The sequence below is a fragment of the Sporothrix brasiliensis genome (genome assembly GCF_000820605.1).
Source record: "Sporothrix brasiliensis 5110 chromosome Unknown Cont21, whole genome shotgun sequence".
NCBI classification, from domain to species: domain Eukaryota; kingdom Fungi; phylum Ascomycota; class Sordariomycetes; order Ophiostomatales; family Ophiostomataceae; genus Sporothrix; species Sporothrix brasiliensis.
Window position 1 is genome coordinate 2,500,522 of NW_024467140.1, and position 25,742 is coordinate 2,526,263.

Genomic DNA, 25,742 nt, shown 5'->3' on the forward strand with positions numbered 1-25,742 from the left:
GAACCAATCCGAAGGACAGTAAAGAGAAAAGAGAAAAGAGAAAAGAGAAAAGAGAAAAGAGACGAGAGAACGTCACCCTGAGACTGCCGTCCCAATGTCTCTGTGAATTCAAACTGAACAGCCACCAACACGTTCACCCTCCTCCTCCGTTCCATTCAGACAATGTGGAGGAGCCGGCTGCCCAGTCGGTCCTTGCGCCTGTCTCTGTCTCTGTCCTGCCGCGCAATGTCGTCCTCCTCCTCACCGCCACGGCCACCGGCCACCACCCAGGCAACGAAAGGGTGCCGGCCGCGCGTGTTTCCCACCAGCGGCTTCGAGCTCATTGATCCTGGCCAGCTGGTGGAAGAGGAGAGGCTGCCGACGTACGACCGCGCCGCGTACTATCCGATGCACCTGGGCGACATTGTCGGCGGCCACTTTCAGGTCGTCGCCAAGCTCGGCTACGGCACGACGTCGACCGTCTGGCTGGCCCGCGATCTCAAGTAGGTTGTCCACGATGCGTTGCGGCTGCACAGCTGCACAGCTGCACATGTGTACAGTTGTACAGCTGCACAGCCGTGTACTAACGGCCGCAGCAAAGAACGGGTGTTCAAAGCCCTCAAGGTCCACACCCACACGGCGCCCTTTCACCACGAGCTCTCCATCTACGAACATCTCCAGAAACCCATCGAGCAGGAGATGGAGGAAGACCACCCGCACCCCGGGCGCGACCATGTCCGCCAGCTGGATGAAATGTTCTTTGTCGACGGCCCGCACGGCCGACACGCTGTGTTTGTCATGGCGCCGCTGGGCATGAGCATGGCGACCATGCAGGCGATGCACCGAGCGCACGTGTTCCCGCCGGCCATGGTCGCCAAGGCCATCAGCCAGACGCTGCTCGGCCTGGCGCTGCTGCACGGCGGCGATATTGTCCACACGGATCTCCACGCCGACAACGTCCTGGTCGCCATGACGGACGACTCGATTTTGTCGACGATGGAAGACAGCGAGGCCGCCAACAAGCCGTCGGCGCGGAAAGTCGTCGACCGCGACACGACCATCTACACCTCGCGCTACGTCCTGGGCGGCGCCGGGCCGCTCACCATCAGCGACCTCGGCCAGGCCAGCATCGGCCGCGAGCTCGCGGGCCACGCCATGCCGACACAGTACCGCGCGCCCGAGGTCATTCTCGACATGACATGGGGCATGTCCGTCGACATTTGGAGCACGGGGCTGCTGGTGAGTCATGTACTGAAGAACATGGAAATCATAAAATACACAGACACTGACATCCGCAGGCCTGGGCTCTGCTCGAGCCAGACAATCGTTTTGACGTCTACGACAAGGACTCGCCGGAGCGCAACAATGCACACCACCTGGCCGCCCTGACGGCCCTGCTGGGCCCGCCGCCCAAAGCGTTCGTGGAGCGCAGCAGCGCGTGCGCCCAATACTGGGACGCAGACGGCCACTGGCACGGCCCTGTGCCTCTTCCGCCCGCCAAGCCGCTGGCCGACCGCGTGACGGCCGATGTGGGCGATGCCAAGCAAAAGGCCCTGTTTGTCGACTTTCTCGAGTGTTTCCTGCAGTGGCTGCCGGACGAGCGGCTCAAGGCGGCGCAAATCTACTTTCATCCATGGTTGCGGGGCTTCGATGAGGTATGAGGTGTGAGGTGTGAGGTAGGATACCGCATAACAGTTGCCGTGTACCACGCTAGACATACTCCACTTAACGCTCGTCTTGTACGTACGGCCATAGATACAGGACAATACGGGATCCCGTCCGCTCTCCCCTAGTCAAACCTGTAATCGGCGGATTAGTAGTTGGGTCGGTGACGACCAGCGAATACCCGCTGCTGTACGTTTTTTTTTGTGATGCGTAGTGCTCATGTTTTGATGCGTACATGACTTGCTGTCGTGTATGCTTCTTCGACGGGCTTACAAGTTCTTGCTCTCGATAATCGTGGTCAAGGACGCGCCCAGATCGGCAAACCCCTGTATCGTGCCGAGTTGGGCGATGAGGTACGCCACGTCGCGAGACATGCTAAACACGAAGCGTTAGCGGAGTTGCCACATGCACGGCATACAGTGATCACTGATATTCATCCGTTCTTACCTTGCTTTGCCGGCGTCCGTCTTGGGGTCCGCCGCCTGGAACGCCTCGCTCAGCTGCTCCTTGTAGCCGGCAACGACCGGCACCATGACCAGCTCGACCTCGCGTGCCGGCCAGTACTTGTCCAGAACCGTGTAGAGCTTGTTCATGTCCCGGACCAGGTCGGCCATATACGCCCGCACGTCCTGAGTGCTGCTCGCCTCTGCATCCCAGTCGGTCTGGCGCGCGTTGGTAGGCAGCACCAGCGCACGGGACGCCATGATGTCGGCCAGTTTTTGGCGGATGGCGTCCTGGTGCTCCTCAAAGGCCCGCTGCACCTTGTCGAACTCGCCCGCTGAGCCACCGTCGGTCGGGGCGGGGATGGGACGATGGCGCCGGACACACGCGCGCAGGTACGGAAGCAACGCAGCGACAAAGGCCATGGCGCGCGACACAAGGGCCAGGTGGGACGTCTTGATGTTGCGGAGACCCACCGTGCGCAATGCGCCGGCGCCCAGGACCAGCTGACGGCCCCGGGCGTCAAACATCCGAAGGTACGCAGCGAGCGACAGTGAAACATCTGGCGTCCTCGTCGATGAAAGGTTACACAGGAGGCGAAGATAGCGCGACACACCTGCAAGGCAGACGAGAGCCGAGCGCGGCACGAAGAACGTGTCGTTTCCCACGACCATAGGTCCTCGGGCCGCCGCATCTCCCGCATCGCCAGCAGCATCCGTATCACCCACTGTGCTTCCGTCGGGCGTCCCGTTCTGGACGGGCGGCACGGCCCATGGAGCCGGGTCAGACGCGCTGGAGGCGAGAATCTGCTGCAGCATCGCCCGGTCCTTGGCCGTGCCGTCCTGGACTTGCCAACGGTCAGCGTCCATGGCCTGGGTGAGGGCCTGTATTTCTCGGTCGTGGTGGGCAGCGACAAAGTCGTGGATGTGGCTGTCGAGACTGGCCTGGAGTGATGATGCTCCGGCCCGTCCCGCGACGGCCTCGCATGCGTCGCCAAAGAGCCGCGTGAGCGCAACGTAACGGAGGAAGTCGTCCAGCGGCAAGCGCGTGGACTGCTCCGACCGGACGCGGAGGATCTTGCTGATGCTTTCGTGGCTGGCGTCCACCGCGTCTCCCAAGAGGCCAGGGAGATTCAACGCCATGTGCATCTCCTGTTGCCTCTCCGATCGCACGTCGTTTGCTTCTCCAGCATCGGCGGCCTCCTGGGCCTCCTGCATCGTGTAGGCGACATCAAGAAGGATACCGGCTTGTGTTTGGAGCCGCCGGAGCGTCTCTGTGACGCCGATGAAGATGGACGCCAAGAGCCTCTCGGCTTCGACGGCGTCCAGAGCGCGGATGCTTCGCGCGAGCATCGTCGACTTCTCCTCGTTTGTGCGTGACCGGGCCGTGCCGGCCGTGGACGTGGGAGCAGCAGAGTCGGCATCGTCGGCCGAGCGCGGAAGTGGTCTGCGTAGCACGTCTCGGATCTCTCGAAGCACCTGCTCACGATACGACCGAATGGCCGACGCCAAGGCTTTTGATCGATACAGGCCTCGAATAGCAGGGGACAGTGCCTCCCGCAGCTCGTTGGTCATGTGCGTCGAAGCAGGGGCGTCCGCGAGCGCCTGTGATTGGCGTCCTTTGGCTCTTTCACGTTGCCATGCCGCTCCCCACCGCACGAGGACGCTGTCGGTCGATACAGATTGGACGTGCTGCCGGAGGTCGCCAACAAGCGTCTCCACGGCCCGTTTCTCAAACGCCTTGCCGATGCGAGACCGGAGGACAGACAGGTCACGCAGTGGCCCTTGCAAGGCATCGATCCCGCTCAGGTCGCGGCGCGGTACGGCGTCTAGTGCATCACTGCCCTCGTCACCACCACCACCAATCAGTCGCTCGGTAGCATCGATGGCGTCCAGGGCTGCTTCCACATGCCCCTGCTCGACCAAGGCCTCGATGTGGCCCACGCCGTCCACAATGCGCTGCAGCTGCCGGACCGCGTCGCTCATCACGCGCAGGTTGCAGAGCATGCGCCGTCGCCGGACAAGGTCCAGGTACGCGGCGACCGTATCCGTCTCGAGCACGGCGACGCTCTCGCGCAGCAGCTTGATTTTCTGGAGCGAGTCGTTGACGTCTGCGGAGAGATGGCGCAGCGACACGAGCGCCGAGAAAAAGGCAGCCGCGGACTGGGCGATGGCGTCCACCAGATAGACCTCCACCGTGTCGAGATACCAAGACAGCTTTTCCTGGAGAATGGCATTCGTCGCGAGCGACTTGAGCGCCGTAGTGGTGGGCGCTGTTCGCGTTCCTGCTCGCGGTCCCGCTCCGGTCATTGCACTGCGTGCCGTTCCGGCAATGTATGACTGCTCGCTAACCACATCAAAGGTCCTCGGGTTTTGGAGGTGGAAGTCCTCGTCAAAGTACACCGCTGGGATGGTGGACAGGGCCGGTGGGCGGCCGTGCTGGTTTGCACTTGATCCTTGCAGATATGCTGCCGGGCGCTCGGTCGTGTCTTCCGTCCGCTGCAGCTTGCCAAAGACGGCGCCCACGCGCTGGTTGTACGCGTCAAACGCAGCATCGTCCACCGTCTCGATGGTCGTCAGAGCCACAGGCGGTATGTCGTGTGTGGTCGGCGCAGCATTCTGGGGTCGAAGCCCGGCACGGAGCACCGGCGGCTGCAAGAGTGTGAAGATGGCTGTAGCGGGAGATCGACGTTAGCAAAGAGCAGTATGGAGCAATACGACGCACGCTAGTCGGGACAAGAACGCAGAGCTAAGACACCAAGGATGTTTGCTAGTTACCATTTTGGCTCTGTTCAAATACGGCGCCCGTGGCCGGCATCGTGGCGATCATCGTGTCAGGTGTCGGAGCATGCGGCGGATGGAGGGCGATGTGCTGGGACGAAGGTCTGTTTTGACGTGCTTTGGTGAATTGATCACGTCCAGAGAGGAGAAAGGGAAGGGCAGACATGGATGCCTAGGTCACGTGGTACGAGCTGTTGGAACAAGAAAAGGCGATTGAAAATGGACTGACAAACAAACGTCGATCACAGTGGCACATAACATACAGAACAGTCCTAACAGTCATAATTCATTAGTTAAATACGGTGTACTCAATACTTCAAGTACAGAGGGTATAAAACTGAAGAAAGACATAAAAAACCAAAAGGTCAGGGAAGATCAGCAAAAGCAAAAGCAAGAAAACACAAGCAGGACAAAGTAAAAAGTAAAAGCAATCGCTGCCTCGCTGCCCAGATGGCAGTGCCGTTTATTCTTCCAGCGGCGCATTTTCCTTCGTCCCGACAGTGCTGCTCTTTGCCCGTTTGGCCGGCTGGGACCTGGCCAGGTCTGTCGATTTCCGTCGCTTGAGAAGGGGGCTGCTCCCAGGCGCAGCCGTCTGCTTCCGCTCCGGCGTTTGCGTTTGCGTCTCGCCAGGCCTCCACACAGGCTTGACGTAGGCGTAGTCCAGGTCAAAGGCCATGACCCGCTGCAGCTCCTCGTTCCACGCCATGTTGGTGTAGTTGACATCGTCGTGCACGACGTCGTACGGCTCCAGGTCCTCCAGCGTGCGCATCATTGCGTCGTGGTGGCGACGGCACAGCGCATACTCGTCTGCCGTCCATTCCGTCCGGCCCATGTTGCCCATCTTGCGGCGGTAGTGCCACAGCGATTCGCCCGCAAAGGACAACACCATCATGTGCGAAATGTGCGCGCCGCACTCGGTCCAGTACTCGTCGACAAGCTCAATGATGCCGAGGTTGACCGGCACCAGGCGGCCCTGGCAGGCCTCGAGGTGGCCGTACATTGCGGCCTCGGAGGCGAGTTGTTTCTGATGCGTCCGCTGCACGCCCTTGGCAACAAAGCAGTAGCCGTAGGCACTGAGCGCAATCTTGAACAGGGCGCCAATGGCACCGTACATGCCAAACTTCTCCAAGCTCTGGCAGTCGTTGTCCATATCGTCGGCCAGTTGTTGCTGCAAGAGCGTGCGGAACTCCTCCACAGAGATGGGATGCCGTCCGTCGCCCTCGCCGTCGTTGTCATTGTCGTCGTTAGCATTGTCGGCTGCACCGTTCCATTGGTGTAGACGATAGTTGGGACACCTTTTGTCCTTGACACCGCCTGCCTTCAGGCCGAGAAGGCAAGCTTGTGTGCAGTATGGGAGGGTAGGCGAGAGTGGCGCATTCACCGGACGCGACCACACCGACGACGACGACGCCGGCTGCTGTCGTGAGCCGTGTGGTGCCGACGAGCCTCGTGTTGACTGACCGGACGACGATTGCATTGTGCTTGTTGAGCCAGCGCTGGTCGCTGTGAAAGCCGCAGATGCTTGCGTGGCAGTCCCTGGCCCCGACGACGGCCCAGCGCCCCCATCACCCTCGTCGTCCTCATCTCGCCTGCGAGCGAGGCTCTGCTTGTGAGGGTCCCCGCAGCTGTCCACGGTTTCCGTTGTGTTGCGAGCCAGCAAGACTACCTGTCTAGGATTGGTTAGAGACGGTGATGCATCGGGCGGTTGTGCCGACGTGCCACCGCCGTAGAGGGTCGGCCACCTCGGTTGCTCTTTTTGTAGCGTCTTCTTCCACCGTTGCGTCATGTACTGTCCAGTCATCGACATGAGCACGAACGCGACAACGAGGGCGACGGCCGAGTGTTTCAGGTCGTCGCGATCGGCCGAGCGCACCGTCCGCTTCGGCTCTTCCATGTGGTAGTAGAGCGTGTCAGGCTGCGCCGGGTCGAGGTACAAAAAGATCAGGGCGTCACCTGTGGTCGCGTAGCTGTACTGCAGTCCGTAGTCCACCATGTAGTGGAACGTCTGCACAAACACCTTTGCAATGTCACGCTTCGCCAGAGCATCGCCGTCCTTTTCGCCTTTGTCGCCTTTGTCGCCTTTGTCGCCTTTGTCGCCTTTGTCGCCTTTGTCGGTATTGTCGCCATCGCCAGCTCGATCGATGCTCTTGGACAGCCACAGCACCCGTAGTGTGTCGTCCATCAACGACGCGGCCGTCTCGGGCTCGAGGCACTTGCGCAACAGCGCCCGGTCAATCTTGTGGGCTGCTTTGTACTCGATAACAAACAGGGGGCGCGCCGTGCCGTCGGTGCCGTGCCGAAAACACCATTGGTCGGGGAAGACCTTGGTCCGCTCGGGCGATCGGCGCTTGTGCCGATGCCCAGACGTCTCCTGCTCTTCAGCCTCGGCCGCCGCGCGTTCGACGGCAGCGTCCATGTCGCGCTTGGCGACCCCGAGCGCGGCAATGTACGCAGGCCGGTCTTCCTTGATCTTGAGTGGCTTTCTGTGGCGGTGACCACCCGCTGCAGCGCCGCGAGCTCGGCTCCGGTTCCGGTTTCGCGTTCGGCCCCGTCCCCGTCCCCGGACCGGGCTCTCGTCCTCTGCAGGGCGGCGAGGAGAGGGGCTCTCGGTTTGGTCCAGCTCGGCCTCGCTTTCTGCCTCGTCGGATTCGTTCGCGACAACGCCATGTGGATAGTTGTTGAACGAGACGCTGGCCGGTACATCGGCAGTGGGGATCGCCGCCGCGGCGTCGCCGTTGTGGACACGCTCGAGAAACGGCGGCAAAACGTCGAGCGCGCAGCCCTCGACCGCCAGGCACTCAAATGTCTTCAGGTCTTCCTCGCTGGCCAGCTTCTTGTCGCGCAGCTTGCTCGCCAGGTAGTCCAGGCCGGCGGGCGACGGAAACAAGGACGGCTGGTGCTCAAAGGCCTGTTCAAGCACCGCAAAGCTGGCACTGTGCCGGGCACCAAACTCTGTCCACGGCTTGAGGTAGCGGGGATACAGCTTGCCGTCCACACGCGTCAAGCCGCCGGTGGTCGAGCGCAGGCTGTTTCGCTCCACATTAAGATGTAAAAAGATGTCATGATGGCAAATGTTGAGGAATTCGAGGAACGTCGTCTTTGTCAGCTGCTGCTGCGCCTGCTGGAGACGCTGCTCCGCATCTCTGCGTGCGCGTTCTGCTTCTTCATACAACGCTCGGTAGTCAATCTGGTCGGCCATTTGGTCGTTTTGTTGGTGGATCGTCTTTATTTGAATGGTGGATTCGAGGTTGCCACAAGCTGCGTGAATAGCTTCGAGCCAGGCGCGCGCCAACTCCCACAACATAAGAGCGGTGGGCCAATCAAAAGCCAAGAAAAGAGGGGACTGTTTACTCCGCAACCAACCCAACACCGATCACCTGATACGTCATGTGATTTTCCCTTGACCGCATCAAAACGAAGCTGAAGGGAGACTGACTTTACAATATCAATCCATGTGCTTGTCCCCTAGCGATGCGTTTGGACGAAGATTCCCTTTCAGGCGAGACTTTTCAAACTGGATAGAGGACCATGAGGAGACGGTGAGCCGTCCGGTGTTAACTGATCCTCAGGAACCATCTTCTTTCAAAACGGTCAGCTATGTTTCCTTCCCTTGTGTTTTTCCTGCTGTCTTGTTTCCTCGTTCTTTTCTGCGTTTACTGTTTTTTAATACAGTTAATATACTCACTTATGCAGGCCATATATTCGTATCACAAGATTACCCCGTGACCGTTCACCACCTTCCTAGGTATAGATGTGAACCACGAATAAACACACACATACATAAAAGAAAACAGGAACAGAAAGAACAGAAGAAGAAAAAAAGTCTTCAACCTCTTTTCCTATTATCTGTGCACAATATTCAACGAGAGTAGAATTGGTCAGCTGCTGATTGGACACTGAAAGCCAGCCTCCCTCACTTTGGCTTTGTCGGATGCACCTTGATGGTCGGTCTCCAGGAACAGCCAACACACGATTCGTCCGCTTCGAACCAGTCAACACGCTAAACTCTACCCTACAGGACTTACAGGGACCTGGATGGGAGAAACGATCATATAAATGTGGTCGACGAAGCATATAGGTACAAATTCTTATTCACTCTCAACGAAAATGACGTCGAACTACACACAGCATCGAGCAACCTTGATGGCCAGACGTGAATTTTGCCGTCGATGGCACAACATTGGTGCGCACCAATGGAACAATGCAGTTCAGTATACATGGAGGAGAGAAAGACGAGAAAAAGTGCGAGTACGGGAAGGCCTATTTATAAAAAGGGGAGGGCACAGAAAATCATGGACGGCCATCCTCCTTCTTTTGATTTTCCCGTGTGAATGTGACTGAACAGCTTGTGCTCCTTCTGTCGTTTGGTTTTCCCACGTTACTCTCGGTGGACAGTTTCCTTTTCATCCATATTTTATTCACACACAGCAAGCCATCGCACCATTATACCACTCAAGATGGTCAGAACATCTAGCAAGAGGCTCGGGTCGGCCTCCAAGAACAAGAAGAAGGAAAAGGCTGCGGCCGCCCTCCAGCCCAAGGCCCCCCTGCCCGTCACGCTGTTGTCCGGCTTCCTCGGCAGCGGCAAGACGACGCTGCTCCAGCACGTCCTCAAGACCAACCACGGCCTCAAGATCGCCGTCATTGTCAACGACATTGGTGCCGTCAATGTCGACGCGTCCCTGATCAAGAGCAGCACCATCACGCAGTCTAAAGAAAAGGTCATTGCCCTGCAGAACGGTTGCATTTGCTGTACGCTGCGCGGCGATCTGCTCGAAGAGCTCGTGCGCCTGTCGGCCCTGCAGCAGTTTGACTATGTCCTAGTGGAGAGCAGCGGCATCAGCGAGCCCGAGCAGGTGGCCGAGACGTTTGACGCGCGGCTGGCCGACGCGATGGCCCTGGCGGCCGACGGGCCGGACGCGCTGGACGCGGGCGTGCGCAAGGCGCTGCGCGCCATCCGGCGGGCGGGCGGCCTCGACAAGTTTGCCAAGCTCGACACGACCGTCACCGTCATCGACGCGTTCACGCTCTTCCACGACTTTGACACGGACGACATGCTGTCGAGCCGGCGCGACGACGTCGATGCCGCGGACGAGCGCACCGTCTCGGACCTGATGGTCGACCAGATCGAGTTTGCCGACGTCATCGTGCTCAACAAGGTCGGCCTGGTCGACGCGCCGACCCTGGCACGCATACGGGCGCTCCTCCAGCGCCTCAACCACCGGGCCCGGATCCTCGAGACCAACTACGGCCGCATCGACGACCTGACGTCGATCCTGAACACGGGCCTCTTCAGCCTCGAGCAGGCCCAGACCGGCTACGGCTGGCTCCAGGACCTGCACGCCATGACGGTGCGCCAGGTCAACGGCAAGAACGTCGTGACGCCCAAGCCCGAGACGGAGGAGTACGGCGTGCAAAACTTTGTCTACACGCGCCGGCGGCCGTTCCATCCGCGCCGGCTGTACACGCTGCTCTACGACAAGTTTATCTTGCAGATGGAGCACCCGGACGACGAAGACGACGACGATGACGACGACGAGGGCGGCGCGGCGGGCGACGCCTGCGAGATGGACGTGGATGGCCTGGGCAGCGAGGGCGACAGCGAGGATAGCATGCTCCGGGATGCTCCAGACAAGGAGGAGGGCGACAACAACGGCGTCGGCGGCGACGACGACGACGGCGACGAATGGGGCGGCATCGACGACGCTCCCCCGGCAAACAGCGTCATCCTCGCCAACAAGCGCGCCTCGCCGCTCTTCCGCCGCCTCTTCCGCTCCAAGGGCGAGTTCTTCCTGGCCACCCGGCCCCAGCAGGCCGGCGAGTGGTCCCAGGCCGGCGCCATGCTGACGCTGCGCGGCGGTCGGCCCTGGTTCGTGACGCTCCCGCCGGAGGACTACATGACCGGCGATGCCGACGTCGACCGCCTCGTGCAGTTTGACCTCAAGTCCGGCGGCGAGTGGGGCGACCGCCGGCAGGAGTTGGTCTTCATCGGCGAGTCGCTGGACGTGGCCGGCCTCGAGGCGGCGCTGGATGCGTGCCTGCTGGACGACGAGGAGTTTGCCCAGTGGGAGGCGCTGATGCGCAAGGCTGCCTTGGACGAGGATACGGACAGCAATGACGCCGGGGCGGACGGCGAGGACGCCAAGGACAACGGCAAGCGGACCAGCAGAGAGAGGCTGGAAGCCGCCCTCCAGGACCTGTTTGAGGACGGCTTCCCGGACTGGCCACCGCCGGATGAGGTTCTTACGATGGACCACGAGGGCCACAACCACAAATAAGGTGGACGACGAGGGCACAGAACATAACAGGGAAATATGACCGGGAGTTCGTTTTAAAAGTATCACGTCGCTTAGCATCAAAAGTAAACTTGCATATTTATTTCAATAAATAAGAAATAATATATTTATTTTCCGTGTGTCTCTTTACGGCACCATGTTGACTTATCAGATATGCTTTCTGTGCTTTAGTGTTGTTTTATTTTTAGTTTCACTGTTACAAATGGAAAAGAATGTCACACACGATAAGTGTTGATTTTTTTGAGTTTTTTAAAAAAAAATTCAAAATAAAGTACCGGAACTTTTGTTTACTGAGGGAATAAACTTCTAGGAAAATTAAAAAATAAACACGATATTAAATACGCCCAATATACATTCTACACTGCCACCGATTATGTCTTTAATCGAGCTCTGTCGGCCTTGTACTTACCTACCCTCAAATACACTTCACCCCAGTCCTGGGCACAAGTTGTACATGAGTTTTTGGTGATACAATGTTGTTCCAGTACATTACACAACAAAACTTTGACTTCGTTCCGCCCCTCCCGCAAAAACATGCGTTTCTATTGCCAAGCTTGCATCTGGTCGCGTGGCATTCCGTATTTTCCCCGTGTACGAAGCCAAGGAGGAAAGTCATGTGCCACGCCCCCAAAGTGGCATGATGGTCGCAGAAAGATGCCAAGAACCATAGCCTCGTCGTGGCGGATCGTCCAAGGGTCTCCGAGAGGCTGTCTGGAGTGTCGGCCGGGCATGGCGAATTCTCGGCATCTTGGCTACACGTGAACAAAACGACGAGTTGCAGCATCAACATCCAGAGGCCATTCAGTCGTCCAGCGCCACCCGTCGTTCCAACGTCGTGGCTGTCAAGCCATGCCTTTGCGTCGACTCGTTGTGGAGTTGTGTATCCGTCAGATTGGACCGAGATTGGCGGCACGCTCAACATGCATCCGTAAATAGAAAAAAAAACCCCCAAAAAAATCCGCCATGCAACATGCAACATGGGGCGTTCCCTGATTTCGTGATCTCCAGACTTTGGCGGCTGTTTCTCGCAGCCTCAACGCATCTCACTCGCATCGACTTGCCGTTTTGTTCCCTTTCAAGCCGCACTTCGTACAGAAAATCAACAAGCGTCACACATCGCCTCGAATGGCACCCAAGACGTCGCCCAGCAGCCGCCAGCATGCTGCCAAGCCCATTACGGCGCTAGTTCCTGGGGAAACCCTCGTTGGATGCTGCACAGTTGCATCATTGATTTTGGGATGAGTTTTGCAGGGTTTTGCAGTGCGGAGGTTTCCACCAACACAGAGACGCGTAAGGACCCCTGTTGGTGCTCAGACGCCGTTCTTAGTGCCGCCTCTGTCACCAACAGAACAAAGGCTGGGCCGCTGTCATGCCACTATTGTGGCGTCCAATCGCTGGCCAACTTAACGCTGTAGTTCCTCCTCGTTCCCTGCGGGGTGTGTTTGACAGCTGAAGCGAGGGGCGAACATTACCGGCAGAGGGGAGCAAGTCCACTGCAGTCGCCCAATAGAGTATCGTTTCAGGGCCTGAACAGGAATCGCTTCAGCGACCCAGAGGTCAGGTGGGCGAGCTGTCAAAATCTAGGCCCTGGGCAGGGTCGCGAACGAAGGCCCTAAAGAGACCCCCAAAACCTCCAGAAAGTATCGCCAGGCGTGTCCTAGGCCTACAAATGCTTGTGCTGATGGAATAAGGGCCATTCTCTGTACAGCAGTTATGCGACAGAGAAAGAAAGCTCCAATGCCAATTATCAAAGACAAAGACGGACAATGTCCCATATCGACATGTCAAGCCACGTTCATGTGATGAGAAAGACAAAAACCAACCAAAAAAAAAGGCATGCATGCGTCATACCATTCTGCCAGCCAACCATTTTGCTCGTTTTTAGTGGCCGCCTGCAATCTTACTTTTTTCATCTACTGTGAATGACCTCCTGCCCGGCTCACGGCATGAGCCCCCTGTCCCTGCCGCGCAAAAACTCCACCCCTCCTTCCTCGCACTGACGAAACTTGGTGACGTAAATGGGTCCCGCTCCATACGACGTTAACTGTGGCAGGGAAGGCACGTCGTCGAATAGAGACTGTTACAACCTACCAAACAAAGATGATAGAATGAAAATTCTTACTGTCACGACGATTGGAGGATAGACTGAGCTCTCGACGCGAAAAAGTAAGACTGCACGAAAAATGCGCCGAACAGCAAGCGCACGCGCCACAGTGCAGGAAGAGACTGCACAAAAAAAGAAAAGAAAAAGAAAAAAAGAAAAAGAAAATCCTTGACAAAATTTTGTAAGCGGCTACGACATCATTCGGCGCAAGGTACAACTAGGCAGGCGTTCCTGCCACTGAGTTGTTTGTATTTTCCATTTCATGCCGTTGCAGAGGCACGCATCTACTGTTACAAATCTGGCCGACTTTGTTTCATGCACCAGTCGAGTGCCGGTCAATATGAAGGTGCGTCGTATTGGTGCGGCCGTCTGACTCTCCCGGCCGTCTTTATGCGCTTTGCCCGTCTCGCCCAATTCGTCCAATTCGTCGGGGTCCCACCCACCAATGCAAAAACGGCAGAGTAAATGTCCCGGCCGACACCGCGCAGCCATTTCTGGCGACGGGCAGCGCACGCCAGGCAACCACTGCTCCCCCGCTTGTGTGTTTGGTTTTGCATCGAAAAGTCTCGAATCTCGAGCTGGGTCTAGACTCCGCACTGAGACATGCCCTTGACATTTGTGACTCTTGACACGTGGCCATCACAGACGCATGCAGATGCGAGTACCTTCCTTCCCAATACTGTATCTCAAAGGGAAAAAATGTCCCTCTCGACGCTTTGCCATGTCATGCCCATTGCGCCTTCCTTTGTGCAGTCACAGATATGTGGTGCTCTTGTCAAATTGCACAGTCACGGAAGGAGCTCCCGGGCGTAAACCAACCTTTCGGGCACCTCATGGAACTGCTGCGCCCCAGCAGTGTTAAGGTTTTGGTGATTGTACAAACTGTAGTCTCTGGACCACCTATAGCAATCTATCAACTTACGGAGCATTTTTGGAATCGACTTTACGGTTTGGTAGCTGGGGCTTGGCCGCTTTGTGCCTGTCGTTCACATTCTCACAAAACACACTAAATCTCGCCTGTCTCCCTGTGACTGACTCCCGGTACCACAGCTGGGGCCCACGCTTTCCCCTTTTGGGAATCTCAGATCAGTCATCGCCCCTCAAACAGTCAACAACGATTCCAATGGCGTCCCTCCCTGGCTCCTTCCACTCCAGTGAACGATATTCCGTACACCCCTGTGCCTGCCAGTCAAAGCCCAAAGCCCGTCCGCCTTCGCTTCGCTCGCGGATCTTCGTCGTGCGTTTTTTCTGCAGGAAAGTGGTGCCTGAAGGGCAGAGTATTACTTCCTGATTTCTTACACTGGCTGCCTGGCTGCAACACGACGCTGGTTGTTTGTTGATCGTCGCTTCGTTTTTATCACTGCGCTCAGTCACTACGGGTCTAATATCTTTGACTCCTCCTTTATTACTTTATTGATCGGCCATTCTGCTCTTTCTTCGACTGTAATCTGACCCGGTCGTCTCCTTCCCTGGGAAGCAAACAAAATTAAAGAAGAAGCCTTCCGCTCTTTCCCTTTGACGGCGGGGTGCCATTGACTTGTCAACACTGCCACTTGCGCCTTCCCGTCGCACGTTCTTTTCTCACTGCAGTCTACACACTGCGCCTGCTCACTTTAGCTTCACGGTCGCACTTTCCATTTCTATAAAGAAACCCTTCTCTTTCGTTCCTCGCCTCTTGGAGATTACAACATACAGTCTTTTTCGTTCTCGAGCTTCCTCTTCTCAAACGTCTCATCCCATCGACCTAGTTCACTTAGTCGCCGAACCCTCGTCATTGGCTCAACGGAGTCCGTTCTCTTTGATCAGTCTCCGTTCAGACTGCGCTTGCATGCTTTCGCTACACTGCGACCGCGGCCCTTTTCACAATTCACGACCTTTTTCACAGTCTTCGACCGACCGCCTTGTTTCGAAACCCCTCGACCTCCGTAACGTCTTGTCTTGCGAGGCACAAGCCACAGCCACACCAACGACGGCACTCGACACGCCGCGCGGACGTTAACGCCCGACAACCCTTGGTGCCCCTTGGTGCCCCTTTGTTGCCCGTCATCTGACATCAGCGCCCTGGTACCGCATAAGGCCGTCGCCACACCCCCAGCCGCTATTAGCTATTATTGCTCTATTGCTCTGTTGCTCTCCTGATCTCCACCTGACGGACCCCATCTCCGCATACTGCATACTGCGTACGCCGACCTCGATCTGATCAAAGCCTCCCGACCTCTTCACTTCCGCCTTTTTGTCTCGGCGTGCGGCATCGTACATATACCTGTCGACGTCCAGTTTGCAAATCTTCACACGATTCACACGATTTTGCCGCTCCTTGCGCGTCGATTGCCTGAGCCCTCTTTCTGGCCTTGTCCTCCATTTGTCGATACTCGCTGCATCTGGATCGTCGCAACCGCAGCCGCATTGCCCACCCAATAGCGACCCCTGTTATGATTCACATTGATACACTTGTACTTCCGTAAGTGGTTATTTTCTTCTCAGGTTTCTGCATTGTCTGATTGTGTTCGCATTTGCGGCATCGGGCATCTGGGGCATCATCCTGTTCCTTTCTTCCCCTCCTTACATGTGGGCCTATCATGGATCATCCTTCAATTGCCCTCACGCGTCGTCTCTGGCTGGCACCCACATGTCCCTTTGCCTTCCTTCGTTTTAAGTGATCGACCCAAGGAAATACAATGACAATCAAGGACCACGGATTTGCTGCAGTGTCCACAGAGCACGGGAGTACTTGCATCGAGATCTGGCTCCCTCACTCCCACTCTTTACCCTGTTTTCCTGTGATTTTTGATCCTTGTTATTTTTGGAGTTCTTCACAACTCTTTCATCAGCCTTCTCACATTTGTTCCTTTAACCTTCCTTCCTCCACCTCACCCCCAGAGCCGTTGTCGACGACTGCTTCACCAGTTTCGGCCATTCGACGTCTTTCACATTCCACTGGTTTGCAACGTCAGCAATCTACCCGGGGCAGCAGCGCACATTCCAGCCGACTCCTGATTATTTCCCCTTTCACCGTCCTTGTTATTTTTATTTTTTTTTTTTTTTTTTTTTTTTTTTTTTGTGCCGCATGCAGACTGCAGATACGTTTCCCCCCTCTTTGACCGTGCCCTCGAGCGTTGGGCGTCATCAAGAACCCCTGTCAGTTGCCCCCAGCCAAGTGGTGTTGCCGAGCGGAACCCGATCGCTGCATTCAATTGCCCCTCTTAGTTTGGAGCGATGTCATCGACCACAAGACGTGCTGAAGAGGGCCCGGGCGTGACCGCCACAGGCCCACAAGACAATTGTTTGTTTCCCTGTTTCCCTGCCCTGTTTCTGCGCTGGGAGCTGCAAACCACAGGATCCATTGTAGTCAATTCATGACGACATAAATCCAATTGCATGGCGCTTCCTATTTTTATTTCAGCCACGTTTTTCCAATTCCTATTTTATTTACCCATTTCTTTCCCGATTTTGGTCCTTTGGTCTTTTTAGTTTTTATTTTGTGTTATGATTCATTATCATCGTACTTCTCGCTCTTTCGCGCCTGCTCGCGTTGTTTGTTCCGCACAAAACATAAATACACCACCCAGTTGCGGCTTAGAGCGGCCCGTTACTGACCCAAAATGCCGCCACCTACAGCAGATTTCCGACATAATCCCGCCAGTGCGAGCACTGCAGCCACTGCGAATCCCGTCCGCACAACCAGCAATTTACGGCGCGTGCAATCCAGGGCTGTCCATGGTACGGTCCTCTACACACCGAGAAGTGGCATAGAACGCCGACCACGTCCACCAGGCCCGACCTTTCCGACGCCTCTCATCCGGGCTCGGCCGCGCCGTCCCCACACAATCCACATTGTCTCGTATCCTGCCGGCTACGTCCCGTCTGAATTGCGAGGTGTTTTGGAACCCGGCCACGTTAAGAAGGGCAACACCTCCCGTCCGTCACTCGGTCGCACCAAGACGCTGCAACACAGAGCTTCTGGCCAAGCCAATTCAGCCAAGCGACAATTTGAAAAAATCATTGCCGCGTTTTCGACACTGCCAGCACCTGCAGCTGCCCTAGCAAATCCTTTGCCTTTGGGGCAAATCCAGTCCACCTCGGAGCAAAATCAACTTCCACCGCCGACCGAGGTATCAATCGCACTGGCCCGGACCAACTCCAGCTCTGGATCGTCCCGGCCCAATAGCTTTCTGAACCTCAGCGGACGCTTGTCGTTGACGCAAACACGCTCTCTCGACAGCACCCAGCCGCCGCTTACCGCACCAGTTCCTGCTATCGACCTTCGCTCACCCGTGAACCGTGCCTCAACGATTCCGCAATCATTACACCAGGGCGAAAGCACCAATCTCAACATGTTATCCGCACAATCCAATAGCAACCGCAACAGCTTAATATCTGTTCGGTCGGTCAAAAACATTATATCGTCATCCGTCGCCGAGGTCAATGAAAAGCCCATTGCTTCAGCCGGCGGCATGTCCTTTGACATTGCCCTGACCGAGCCACATCTGTTCCTCTACGGGTTCGACCACGACACCCGCACCGAGCGCCGCCCAGTTCAGAACACCCCCGCCATCCTGCGCGGCACGTTGCGGCTCAAAGTCACAAAAAATGTCAAAATACGAGCCATCACCGTCAAGCTGCAGGCCCGGGGCCGCACGAAGTGGCCCGAGGGCCTACCGTTCGACAGAGAGGTGCGACATGAGGACATCTCGCTGCGCAACAGCAACCAGACCTTCTTCAACGCTATGCACGGCTCGTGGTCCACCCCGTACGGCAACAACTGCAACATCATCAAGACGCAGAAAGAGTTGCCGTCGGACAGCTCGCTCGCGGTCACGTTCGACAAGTTTGGCTCCAGCAGCAACGAGTCTCAATTGGCGCCCCCCGGCATGTCGGTCCGCGACATCAAGCGGCTGTCGCTGCAGCAAGTGCAAGCGCGCAGCTTCGGCAAAGAGGACTCGCCGATTGTCCAAGCCACTCAAGCCAAAGGCTACAAAGTCTTCGAGCCGGGATGCTATGAGTACACTTTCGACTTCCCCATTGACCACCACCAGCTCGAGTCCATCAACCTCCCTTTTGCCAGCGTGAATTGGTGGCTCGAGGGCTCCATCGAGCGCGCCGGTGCGTTCAAGCCCAACCTGCACGGCGTCAAGGACGTCAGCATCATTCGTGTGCCCGACCAGCTGTCACTCGAGACCGTCGAGCCCATCTCCATCTCGCGCAGCTGGGAGGACCAGCTGTTCTACGACATTGTCATCTCGGGCAAATCGTTCCCCATTGGCAGCAAGATCCCCATCGCCTTCAAGCTGACGCCACTGGCCAAGGTGCAGCTGCACAAGATCAAGGTGTTTATCACCGAAAGTGCAGAGTACTGGAGCAGCAACCGCCGCGTCACCCGGAAAGACCCCGGCCGCAAGATCCTCCTGTTTGAGAAGGTGGCCGGCAAGCCCCTCGACGAACAGTACGCGTCAAGCGACATCAACTTCACTGCGGGCGGCGAGCTGACGCCCGAAGAACGTGCCGACGCCCGCAACTCTGCCATACGCCGGCGCGAGCTGGAGGCTCGCCGCCTCCAGCAGCCCGCCGAACCCGTCCCGGAAACGGGCGAGAACCTGCTGGGCGATTTGGATCTGGGCCTCGAAGCCTACTGGGGCTCGACGGAGCTCGAGATGAACGTGCAGGTCCCGACCTGCGAGCAAATGGCCCGCGATCCCGCTCTCCGCCTGCACCCTGACGTAAGCTGGCGCAACGCCCACGTCTACCACTGGATCAAGATTGTCCTGCGCATCTCCAAGCTCGACCCAGAGGACCCGGCTGGCGTCCGCCGCCGCCACTTTGAGATCAGCATCGATTCGCCATTCAGCATCCTCAACTGCCGCGCCACGCAGACCAACACGTCTCTGCCCCGCTACACGGGCATGGATATGAGCCTAGCCGATTCTTGCGTCGAGTCGGCATGCGGTTGCAGCGACGCCATGAACAAGTGCCGCCCATCGGCACCGAGTCCAAGCGCATCGAGCCGCACCGGTTCGTTTCCTTTCGGCTCGGAGCTTAACGTGGGGATGATGCCCGCACCGCCCCAGGCGGCACACCTGCATTCCGGCACGCACCAACCAGGAGCGTCGGGTGACAGCATGTCGGTGTACACGCCGCCGACGAGCAACCGAGGCAGCCAGATGTCGCTGGCCTCGGCAACGCGGGATTCCATGATGGCGCACGCGGCGGAGATTGGCGCAGCATCCCGCGCCTCCCAAGCGGTGCACACTGCGCAGACGGAGCAGGAGGCGTTCGAGAACCCCCGTCCCATCCACCTGTTGCGGGTGCCGTCGTACGCACCACCTGCCTTTGACGCCGACTCCTCGCCACCGCTGGCGGCCGACATCATGACGCCACCGCCCAACTACGACTTGATTGTGGGCACGCCCAGCGTCGATGGGCTGGCGGATTACTTTTCGCGCCTGGCCAACTACGACGACGACCAGCAGGGCTCGGGATCGGATGGCACCGTGACGGACACGGACACGATCAACATTGGGCTGGACGACGACGACTCGGACAGCAGCGAGGGCGACAATGTGCCGGCGCGCATCAGCTCGCGGGGCGGCCGCGTGAACGTACCACACCCCAACACGCCGGGCGGCCTGCAGCGCGCTCCGAGCCGCAGCATGGACATCCAGCGGCCGATGGTGCCGTTCAACTTGCACATGGCGAACCACGCCGTCCGCCACGCCGCCCAGTAGAGCTCGGGCGGCGGCGAAGAGGGCAGGCGACAGGGGGCGGCGGCGTTAGAGATGGACGAAAAGCACCTGAGCAACCTAGCGCGGCGATCTGCATGGCATACGTTGTGTGCGGCGTTTTGCGTTCTGCGTTGCCTTTGATGAGCGTTTGGACAGAGCAGCCCATATGGGATTGGCTGAATCAGTACGCGTCCTTTTCGTTTCATGACTTGTTGGGTCATGGCGTTTTTATGTTTTATGTTTTACTTGCTTTTTTATTACGGCGCATCTTGGAAGGAAATATTATGGGAAAATCAGGACATTTGCACCAGGGCAGCTTGGTACTGAGATTGCTACATCATACCACATACTAGCGAGGAGTTATGATAAGGAGTTTTATGGTAATAAAAAAAATGTACTTGCATTTTTATTTTCACTGCAACTTGCTTGGTCACTAAGTACTTGCACATGTCGTGTACCGCAGCTACAGATCTGCCCGGGCCGGCTCGCCTGCCCAGATGCGGCGTATGACCTCCCGGATGGCCTCCCGCTCCAGCGGCCGTGGGCTCCAGTACGGCTGGGCCAGGGCAATGTCGGCGGCCTTGTCAATGTCCTCCTCGCGGAAGCCGTAGTCGCGCAGGGCCAGCTTGACGGGCAGCTTGGCCAGCAGCGCGTTGAGGCCGGCCACGGCGTCGCCGTGGCTCTCGGGCAGCAGGCCGGCCAGCGTGGCCATGACGCCGCCGATGCGGGGCGCCACATACGACAGGCTGTGCGGCAGCACGGCGGTGTGGGTCTCGCCGTGGGGCAGGTTGAAGGAGCCGCCGAGGACGTGGCACAGCTTGTGGTGGATGGACATGCTGACGTTGCCGAGGCACATGCCGCACAGCCAGGCGCCGTAGAGGGCGTCCTCTTCGGCCTTTTGGCGGGCGGCCGTCTTTTCTCCGGGGGTGGCATCGTCGTCCTCGGCACCGTCCTCGGCCAGCTGCGGGAGGGCGACGGCCAGCGAGCGGATCGCCTCGGCGGCCATGGCCGCGACAACGGGGCTCGCGTTCTGCGTGTACAGGGCCTCGACGGCGTGCGCCAGCGCGTTGATGCCGCTGGTGGCGCGCATGGTGCGGGGCAGCGTGCCGGTGAGGTCGACGTCGTAGAGGACGGTGCGGGGCAGGATGCGGGGGTCGCTGCGGGTGGATTTGCGGCCGTCGGCGGTCTCGCCGAGGATGGGGGTCATTTCGCTGCCGGCGTAGGAGGTGGGGATGCAGAGGTGGGCGCGGCCGGTGCGGATGGCCATGGCCTTGCCGAGGCCAATGGTGCTGCCGCCGCCCATGGAGACGAGGACGACGTTGTTGTTGTTGTTGTTGTTGTTGTCGTCTCCCGCGACGGCCGCCGCCAGCGCCGCCAGCGCTTTCTCGGTGATGCCCGCCGGCGTGTGCATGGCCGCCTCCGTAAACACACCGGCCACGCCCACGTCGCGCCCCGCCAGCAGCGCCTTGATTCGGTCGAGCTGGTCGGCCTGCTGGGGCGTCGACAGCAAAAAGGCCCTGGCCCCCTTGCCGCCGAGCAGGGCGGCCTCTTCGGGCAGCTTGGCCAGAGTGCCGCGGCCAAAGACGACACGCGGGACGTTGAAGTGTTGGAAGGACATGGTCGGCGGAGGTTGCTGTGGGAGGCTGGAATGTGTGATACAGGCGTTTATTAGAAGGACAAAAGGACAACGACAGGACAAAAGACATACGAAACAAAAAGACACCGTCCGGCGGGATATTCCCCACGTTTCGGTTCGGCAGCAAGAGCTACATCCGGAGACGGGTGACAAAGCGCTGACAGCGAACGTACAAGCACTACGGGAGCAGTTGGTGCACTGGGTTTAGTGAGTGTAGTGGGTTTTGGTTCTTCGGGTAAGGGAGTCCCCACTTTTCTTGTCGGTTCCCGGGACGGGTACGGAGAGAATACGGGCGACGACAAGATCAGGGCATTGTCGCCGTGCTTGCAAAGGGACGAGAATGCCCTCTTTTCCCTCTCAATTTAGTCAATGACTCGATTATGATGCCGTGTTGTTCTGCAGATGTTGTGGCTGGTATTCAGATATCGTCTTGATCGGGCCGGTCCTTCCGAAAGAGGAAATTCGTCAACACGCATTAATACCAAGAAAGCGTGAAAGTCAAACCACCAAACGAATTGATACAGATGGCGCCTTGATAGGGAGATAACGTAAGGGAAGCTGTGTTCTTTATTCATTAATTTGAGCGAACAAAATAGAAAGCCGCGTGGCGTTGGATGAAACAGTTGGCGACGCCGAGTTTCGTAATCGTGACAGAACGTTGGACTGGGAGGGCTTCCTTGCTTTCATGATGTCTTTCTCACGATATGATCAAACAAAGCGGTCGATTTTCGTGGATGGTCTTCTCAAAGAGGGAAGACCAAGCCGACGTTGTTTTGTTGGTGTCTGGCTTACTTAAGGTACCAAATGGAGGTATCTTTTAATGAACGTATTTTGACAAAGAGTTGCTCAAGACTATGTAGACAGGTTGCTTGGCATCGTCCAGACCAGGCACAGGAATATCCAGCAATTTGATGCATCGGTGAGCTATATCAGCTCTCTCCTCTGGTTTTGTGTCAAAGAAAGAATCGGACAAGACTTCGAGACTCTCGTGTAAGTGAGCTTGATCCACCCGTAACGAAGCACGGTTAATGGAATAAAAGACAAGACTCGTTAAATGCAGCAAAATGTACTAAAGCGATTTCACTTTTAGAGGGCGGGATCGACGATGATGAAGAAGAGAACGATGGGGAAGGAACGCAAAAGCGACGCTGGGACACGGAAAAGCGGCTGTCAGCCATGCTGCACGTCCCGCTGGCTGCTCAGAACTCTCCACCCACAGCCTAACCCAACACAGCACCGACCGACTGGAGCGAATGGAGACGACGTCGCAGTGTGGTCTTGGCAGCGAAACGAGTCGTGAGCATTTGGGTGCGAGGGCGCTCACTTGAAATGAGACAGCTGCGCGGCCGTCATCTGCCAAGCCCGTTGATGGCCCACGTTCTTGGACAACAGCTCGACCGACAGCCAAGACGGCACACCAAGGCCGACAGACAGCCACGAACGCCATGTACGCCACCGCACGACGCTGCACGCGTACGCGCGCACAGCCGTTGTGCCGCTCAGAAAAAAGCTTGTGGACGCCTCCCGCAACGATGGCGTTTTTGGATCTTGGTTTGTGGGCGATGAGGATGAAGGGGGAAAGGAGACGAAACGAGAAAGTAAAGAAACGAATGGCAATAAAGAATAGAACGAAACAAAACAAAACAACGAAACAATATCATCGCCATCTCAACCTTATTTCCTTTATTTTCTACAAACAATCAGTGAGTTGTTTTTTGTCGATCTTGCCTCCTGTCGTTGGTTTCGTCGTTAGTAGAGGACGGGGCCGTAGCCTAAATTACGCGTTCAGAGTGCAGGATTGACTGGGGCAAGAAGGCGGACGGGACGAAAACGTGGTCTTGCATTCTTGCCTGTGGGTAGTCTCATCCTTATTTACGTTTGCTCGTCGTCGTGCTGTTTATGCAATCTAATTTCCTTTGTCTGGAAATACTTTGCATACAAGTGTATGTGGTCCATCGTCTCTAGTACATCAACTTGTAGGACCTTTCAACAATTCCGTTATTCTGTCGAGTAGAGGGACAAAGGTTCTGTCCGCGAGGCACGTCTGTTCCAACACTCGGTATGAATGTCATCCAGAGTGTGCCGTCTAGGTCGTCCAGAACAGAGCTATTTCTGCCAGCAGCAAAGCAACAATCGACAAACCATAGTCCTGCCGTCCTGCCATCCTGCCATCCTGCCATCATTACATTAAGCTTATTCCCCATTTTCCCTATTTTGTACCTCCAATGTCTCCATGTACACTTCTCATCTCATGTTACTTCGACTCTGTCTTGCCCAATGGGGCATCTGGGAAAGGGTTATCCCTGTCGATGTCGAGCCAGGGCACCCCACGTGCGCCACCAACAGATATTGGGCTGCTGCAATTGGTCAGCAGTAGGCCAACAGTGTCGACATCGCGAATTGGGGCCCCACTCCACGTGTAAGTGATCGTCCGTGTTGATTGGGAATTGGTGGCGTGGATGGGGCATTTTGCAGGCAGACGACGCTTCCTACGCTGTCGCTTCTCGCATTTCGCAGTTGGGTCCTCCAGCCTGCTTCGTACGGCTTAGGTCAGGCACACTGCCATTGATGACCGACTTGACCGACGACCACAAACGGGCAGGTGCAAAGTGGAACTGGAAGGAAAGAACAGACGGAAAGAACGATGAGGAAGGACGGCAGGGGAAGAAAGAGTGCCCACGACCCGCCAATCAGACGACGACAAAAACAAACGACAATCGACAACCAAACAATCGGCAAACGGCAAACGACATACAACAATACGGCGTACGACACCATGTACGGTCCACGCCAGAGAACCAGGAACCGGGGTGTTTATTTCTGGGACTGGGTAGTGGTTGTCCGACGGCTGCTCGATGCAGCTGTCGATGTCGACGATTTCCCTCCATCCACTCTACTCCGACCCACCGAATGACAACGCTGCCCACGTTTTTTGCGTCTGTTCGATGCAGTCGACTTTCCCAGCGACCAGGGTCGACGGTGCCCTCGGTGTTGTAAACGTGGACGTCTTGACGATTGCGGGCGGGGCCCCTGTCACTGCATGGCCGTACATTCATAAACTGGTGATCGCCAGTTGATTGTCGCGCTGTCCCTGTGTCTTCTTCCCTTTTTCCCTTTTTCCCTTTGCCCCTTGTTTCTTCCCGTTTTTCAACCTCGCCGATCACAGGGCTCCAGCACTCGTCCTGCGTACGTGTTGTGCTTCGTTCCCGTCCGTCACTCGTTTGCCCAGCATGAAGTCCTCTGCGCAGTTCTCGGCTCTGGCCGGCGCCGTTCTCCTGGCCGCCACCGGCAGCCATGCCGCCCCCACGATCGACACCACCTACCCCTACACGGGCCCCGACGTGCCCGTCGGCGACTGGGTCGACAACACGCCCAGCGGCAACGGCCGCGGCTTCCCGCGCCTGGTGGAGGCGCCCGCCGTGACGCCTGCTTCCAAGAACCCGACCAACAACGTCAACGTCATCTCGCTGGCGTACGTCCCCGGCGGCATCAACATCCACTACCAGACGCCCTTTGGCCTGGGCGAGGCGCCGTCGGTCGCCTGGGGCACGAGCGCGGCCGCGCTGACCAACACGGCCACGGGCGCGTCGCACAGCTACGAGCGCACGCCGCCGTGCTCGCTGGTGGCCGCCGTGACGCAGTGCTCGCAGTTCTTCCACGAGGTGCAGCTGACGGGCCTCAAGCCGGACACGACGTACTACTACCAGATCCCCGCGGCCAACGGCACGACCGCGTCCGAGGTGCTGCACTTCACGACGGCGCGCGCCGCCGGCGACGCCAAGCCCTTTACCGTGGCCGTGCTCAACGACATGGGCTACACCAACGCGCAGGGCACCTTCTCGCAGCTGCGCGCCCTGACCGACGACGGCACGCTGGCCTTTGCCTGGCACGGCGGCGACATCAGCTACGCCGACGACTGGTACTCGGGCATCCTGCCGTGCGAGGACTCGTGGCCCGTCTGCTACAACGGCTCCGACACGCGCCTCCCCCCCGGCGAGATCCCCGGCGACGCCTACGCCAAGGCGCCCCTCCCGGACGGCGAGGTGCCCAACCAGGGCGGCCCCCAGGGCGGCGACATGAGCGTGCTCTACGAGAGCAACTAGGATCTGTGGCAGCAGTGGC

General features: G+C 57.6%; 7 protein-coding genes across 7 annotated transcripts; 4 read left to right on the forward strand and 3 right to left on the reverse strand.

Moving 5' to 3' along the window:
- Positions 1-225: 225 nt before the first annotated feature.
- SPBR_04988 (uncharacterized protein) lies at positions 226-1,640 on the forward strand (the record flags this gene model as incomplete). Its single annotated transcript, XM_040763265.1, has 3 exons — positions 226-482; positions 540-1,218; positions 1,278-1,640. The coding sequence occupies 3 exons, from the start codon at positions 226-228 to the stop codon at positions 1,638-1,640; spliced, it is 1,299 nt and encodes a 432-aa protein (XP_040615752.1).
- Positions 1,641-1,913: 273 nt separating this feature from the next.
- On the reverse strand, positions 1,914-4,914 carry SPBR_04636 (vacuolar protein sorting-associated protein; the record flags this gene model as incomplete). Its single annotated transcript, XM_040762913.1, has 3 exons — positions 1,914-2,019; positions 2,092-4,756; positions 4,863-4,914. 3 exons carry the CDS (start codon positions 4,912-4,914, stop codon positions 1,914-1,916), a joined length of 2,823 nt encoding a protein of 940 aa, XP_040615753.1.
- A 414-nt stretch (positions 4,915-5,328) lies between these two features.
- On the reverse strand, positions 5,329-8,064 carry SPBR_04667 (phosphotransferase-like protein; the record flags this gene model as incomplete). The annotated part of the gene is made up of 1 exon (XM_040762944.1): positions 5,329-8,064. The coding sequence occupies one exon, from the start codon at positions 8,062-8,064 to the stop codon at positions 5,329-5,331; it is 2,736 nt and encodes a 911-aa protein (XP_040615754.1).
- A 1,258-nt stretch (positions 8,065-9,322) lies between these two features.
- On the forward strand, positions 9,323-11,143 carry SPBR_04848 (CobW protein; the record flags this gene model as incomplete). The annotated part of the gene is made up of 1 exon (XM_040763125.1): positions 9,323-11,143. The coding sequence occupies one exon, from the start codon at positions 9,323-9,325 to the stop codon at positions 11,141-11,143; it is 1,821 nt and encodes a 606-aa protein (XP_040615755.1).
- A 5,724-nt stretch (positions 11,144-16,867) lies between these two features.
- On the forward strand, positions 16,868-19,987 carry SPBR_04626 (arrestin domain containing protein; the record flags this gene model as incomplete). The annotated part of the gene is made up of 1 exon (XM_040762903.1): positions 16,868-19,987. One exon carries the CDS (start codon positions 16,868-16,870, stop codon positions 19,985-19,987), a length of 3,120 nt encoding a protein of 1,039 aa, XP_040615756.1.
- Positions 19,988-20,447: 460 nt separating this feature from the next.
- On the reverse strand, positions 20,448-21,602 carry SPBR_05093 (maleylacetate reductase; the record flags this gene model as incomplete). The annotated part of the gene is made up of 1 exon (XM_040763370.1): positions 20,448-21,602. The coding sequence occupies one exon, from the start codon at positions 21,600-21,602 to the stop codon at positions 20,448-20,450; it is 1,155 nt and encodes a 384-aa protein (XP_040615757.1).
- Positions 21,603-24,850: 3,248 nt separating this feature from the next.
- On the forward strand, positions 24,851-25,723 carry SPBR_05228 (uncharacterized protein; the record flags this gene model as incomplete). Its single annotated transcript, XM_040763505.1, has 1 exon — positions 24,851-25,723. One exon carries the CDS (start codon positions 24,851-24,853, stop codon positions 25,721-25,723), a length of 873 nt encoding a protein of 290 aa, XP_040615758.1.
- Between the last annotated feature and the right edge of the window lie 19 nt (positions 25,724-25,742).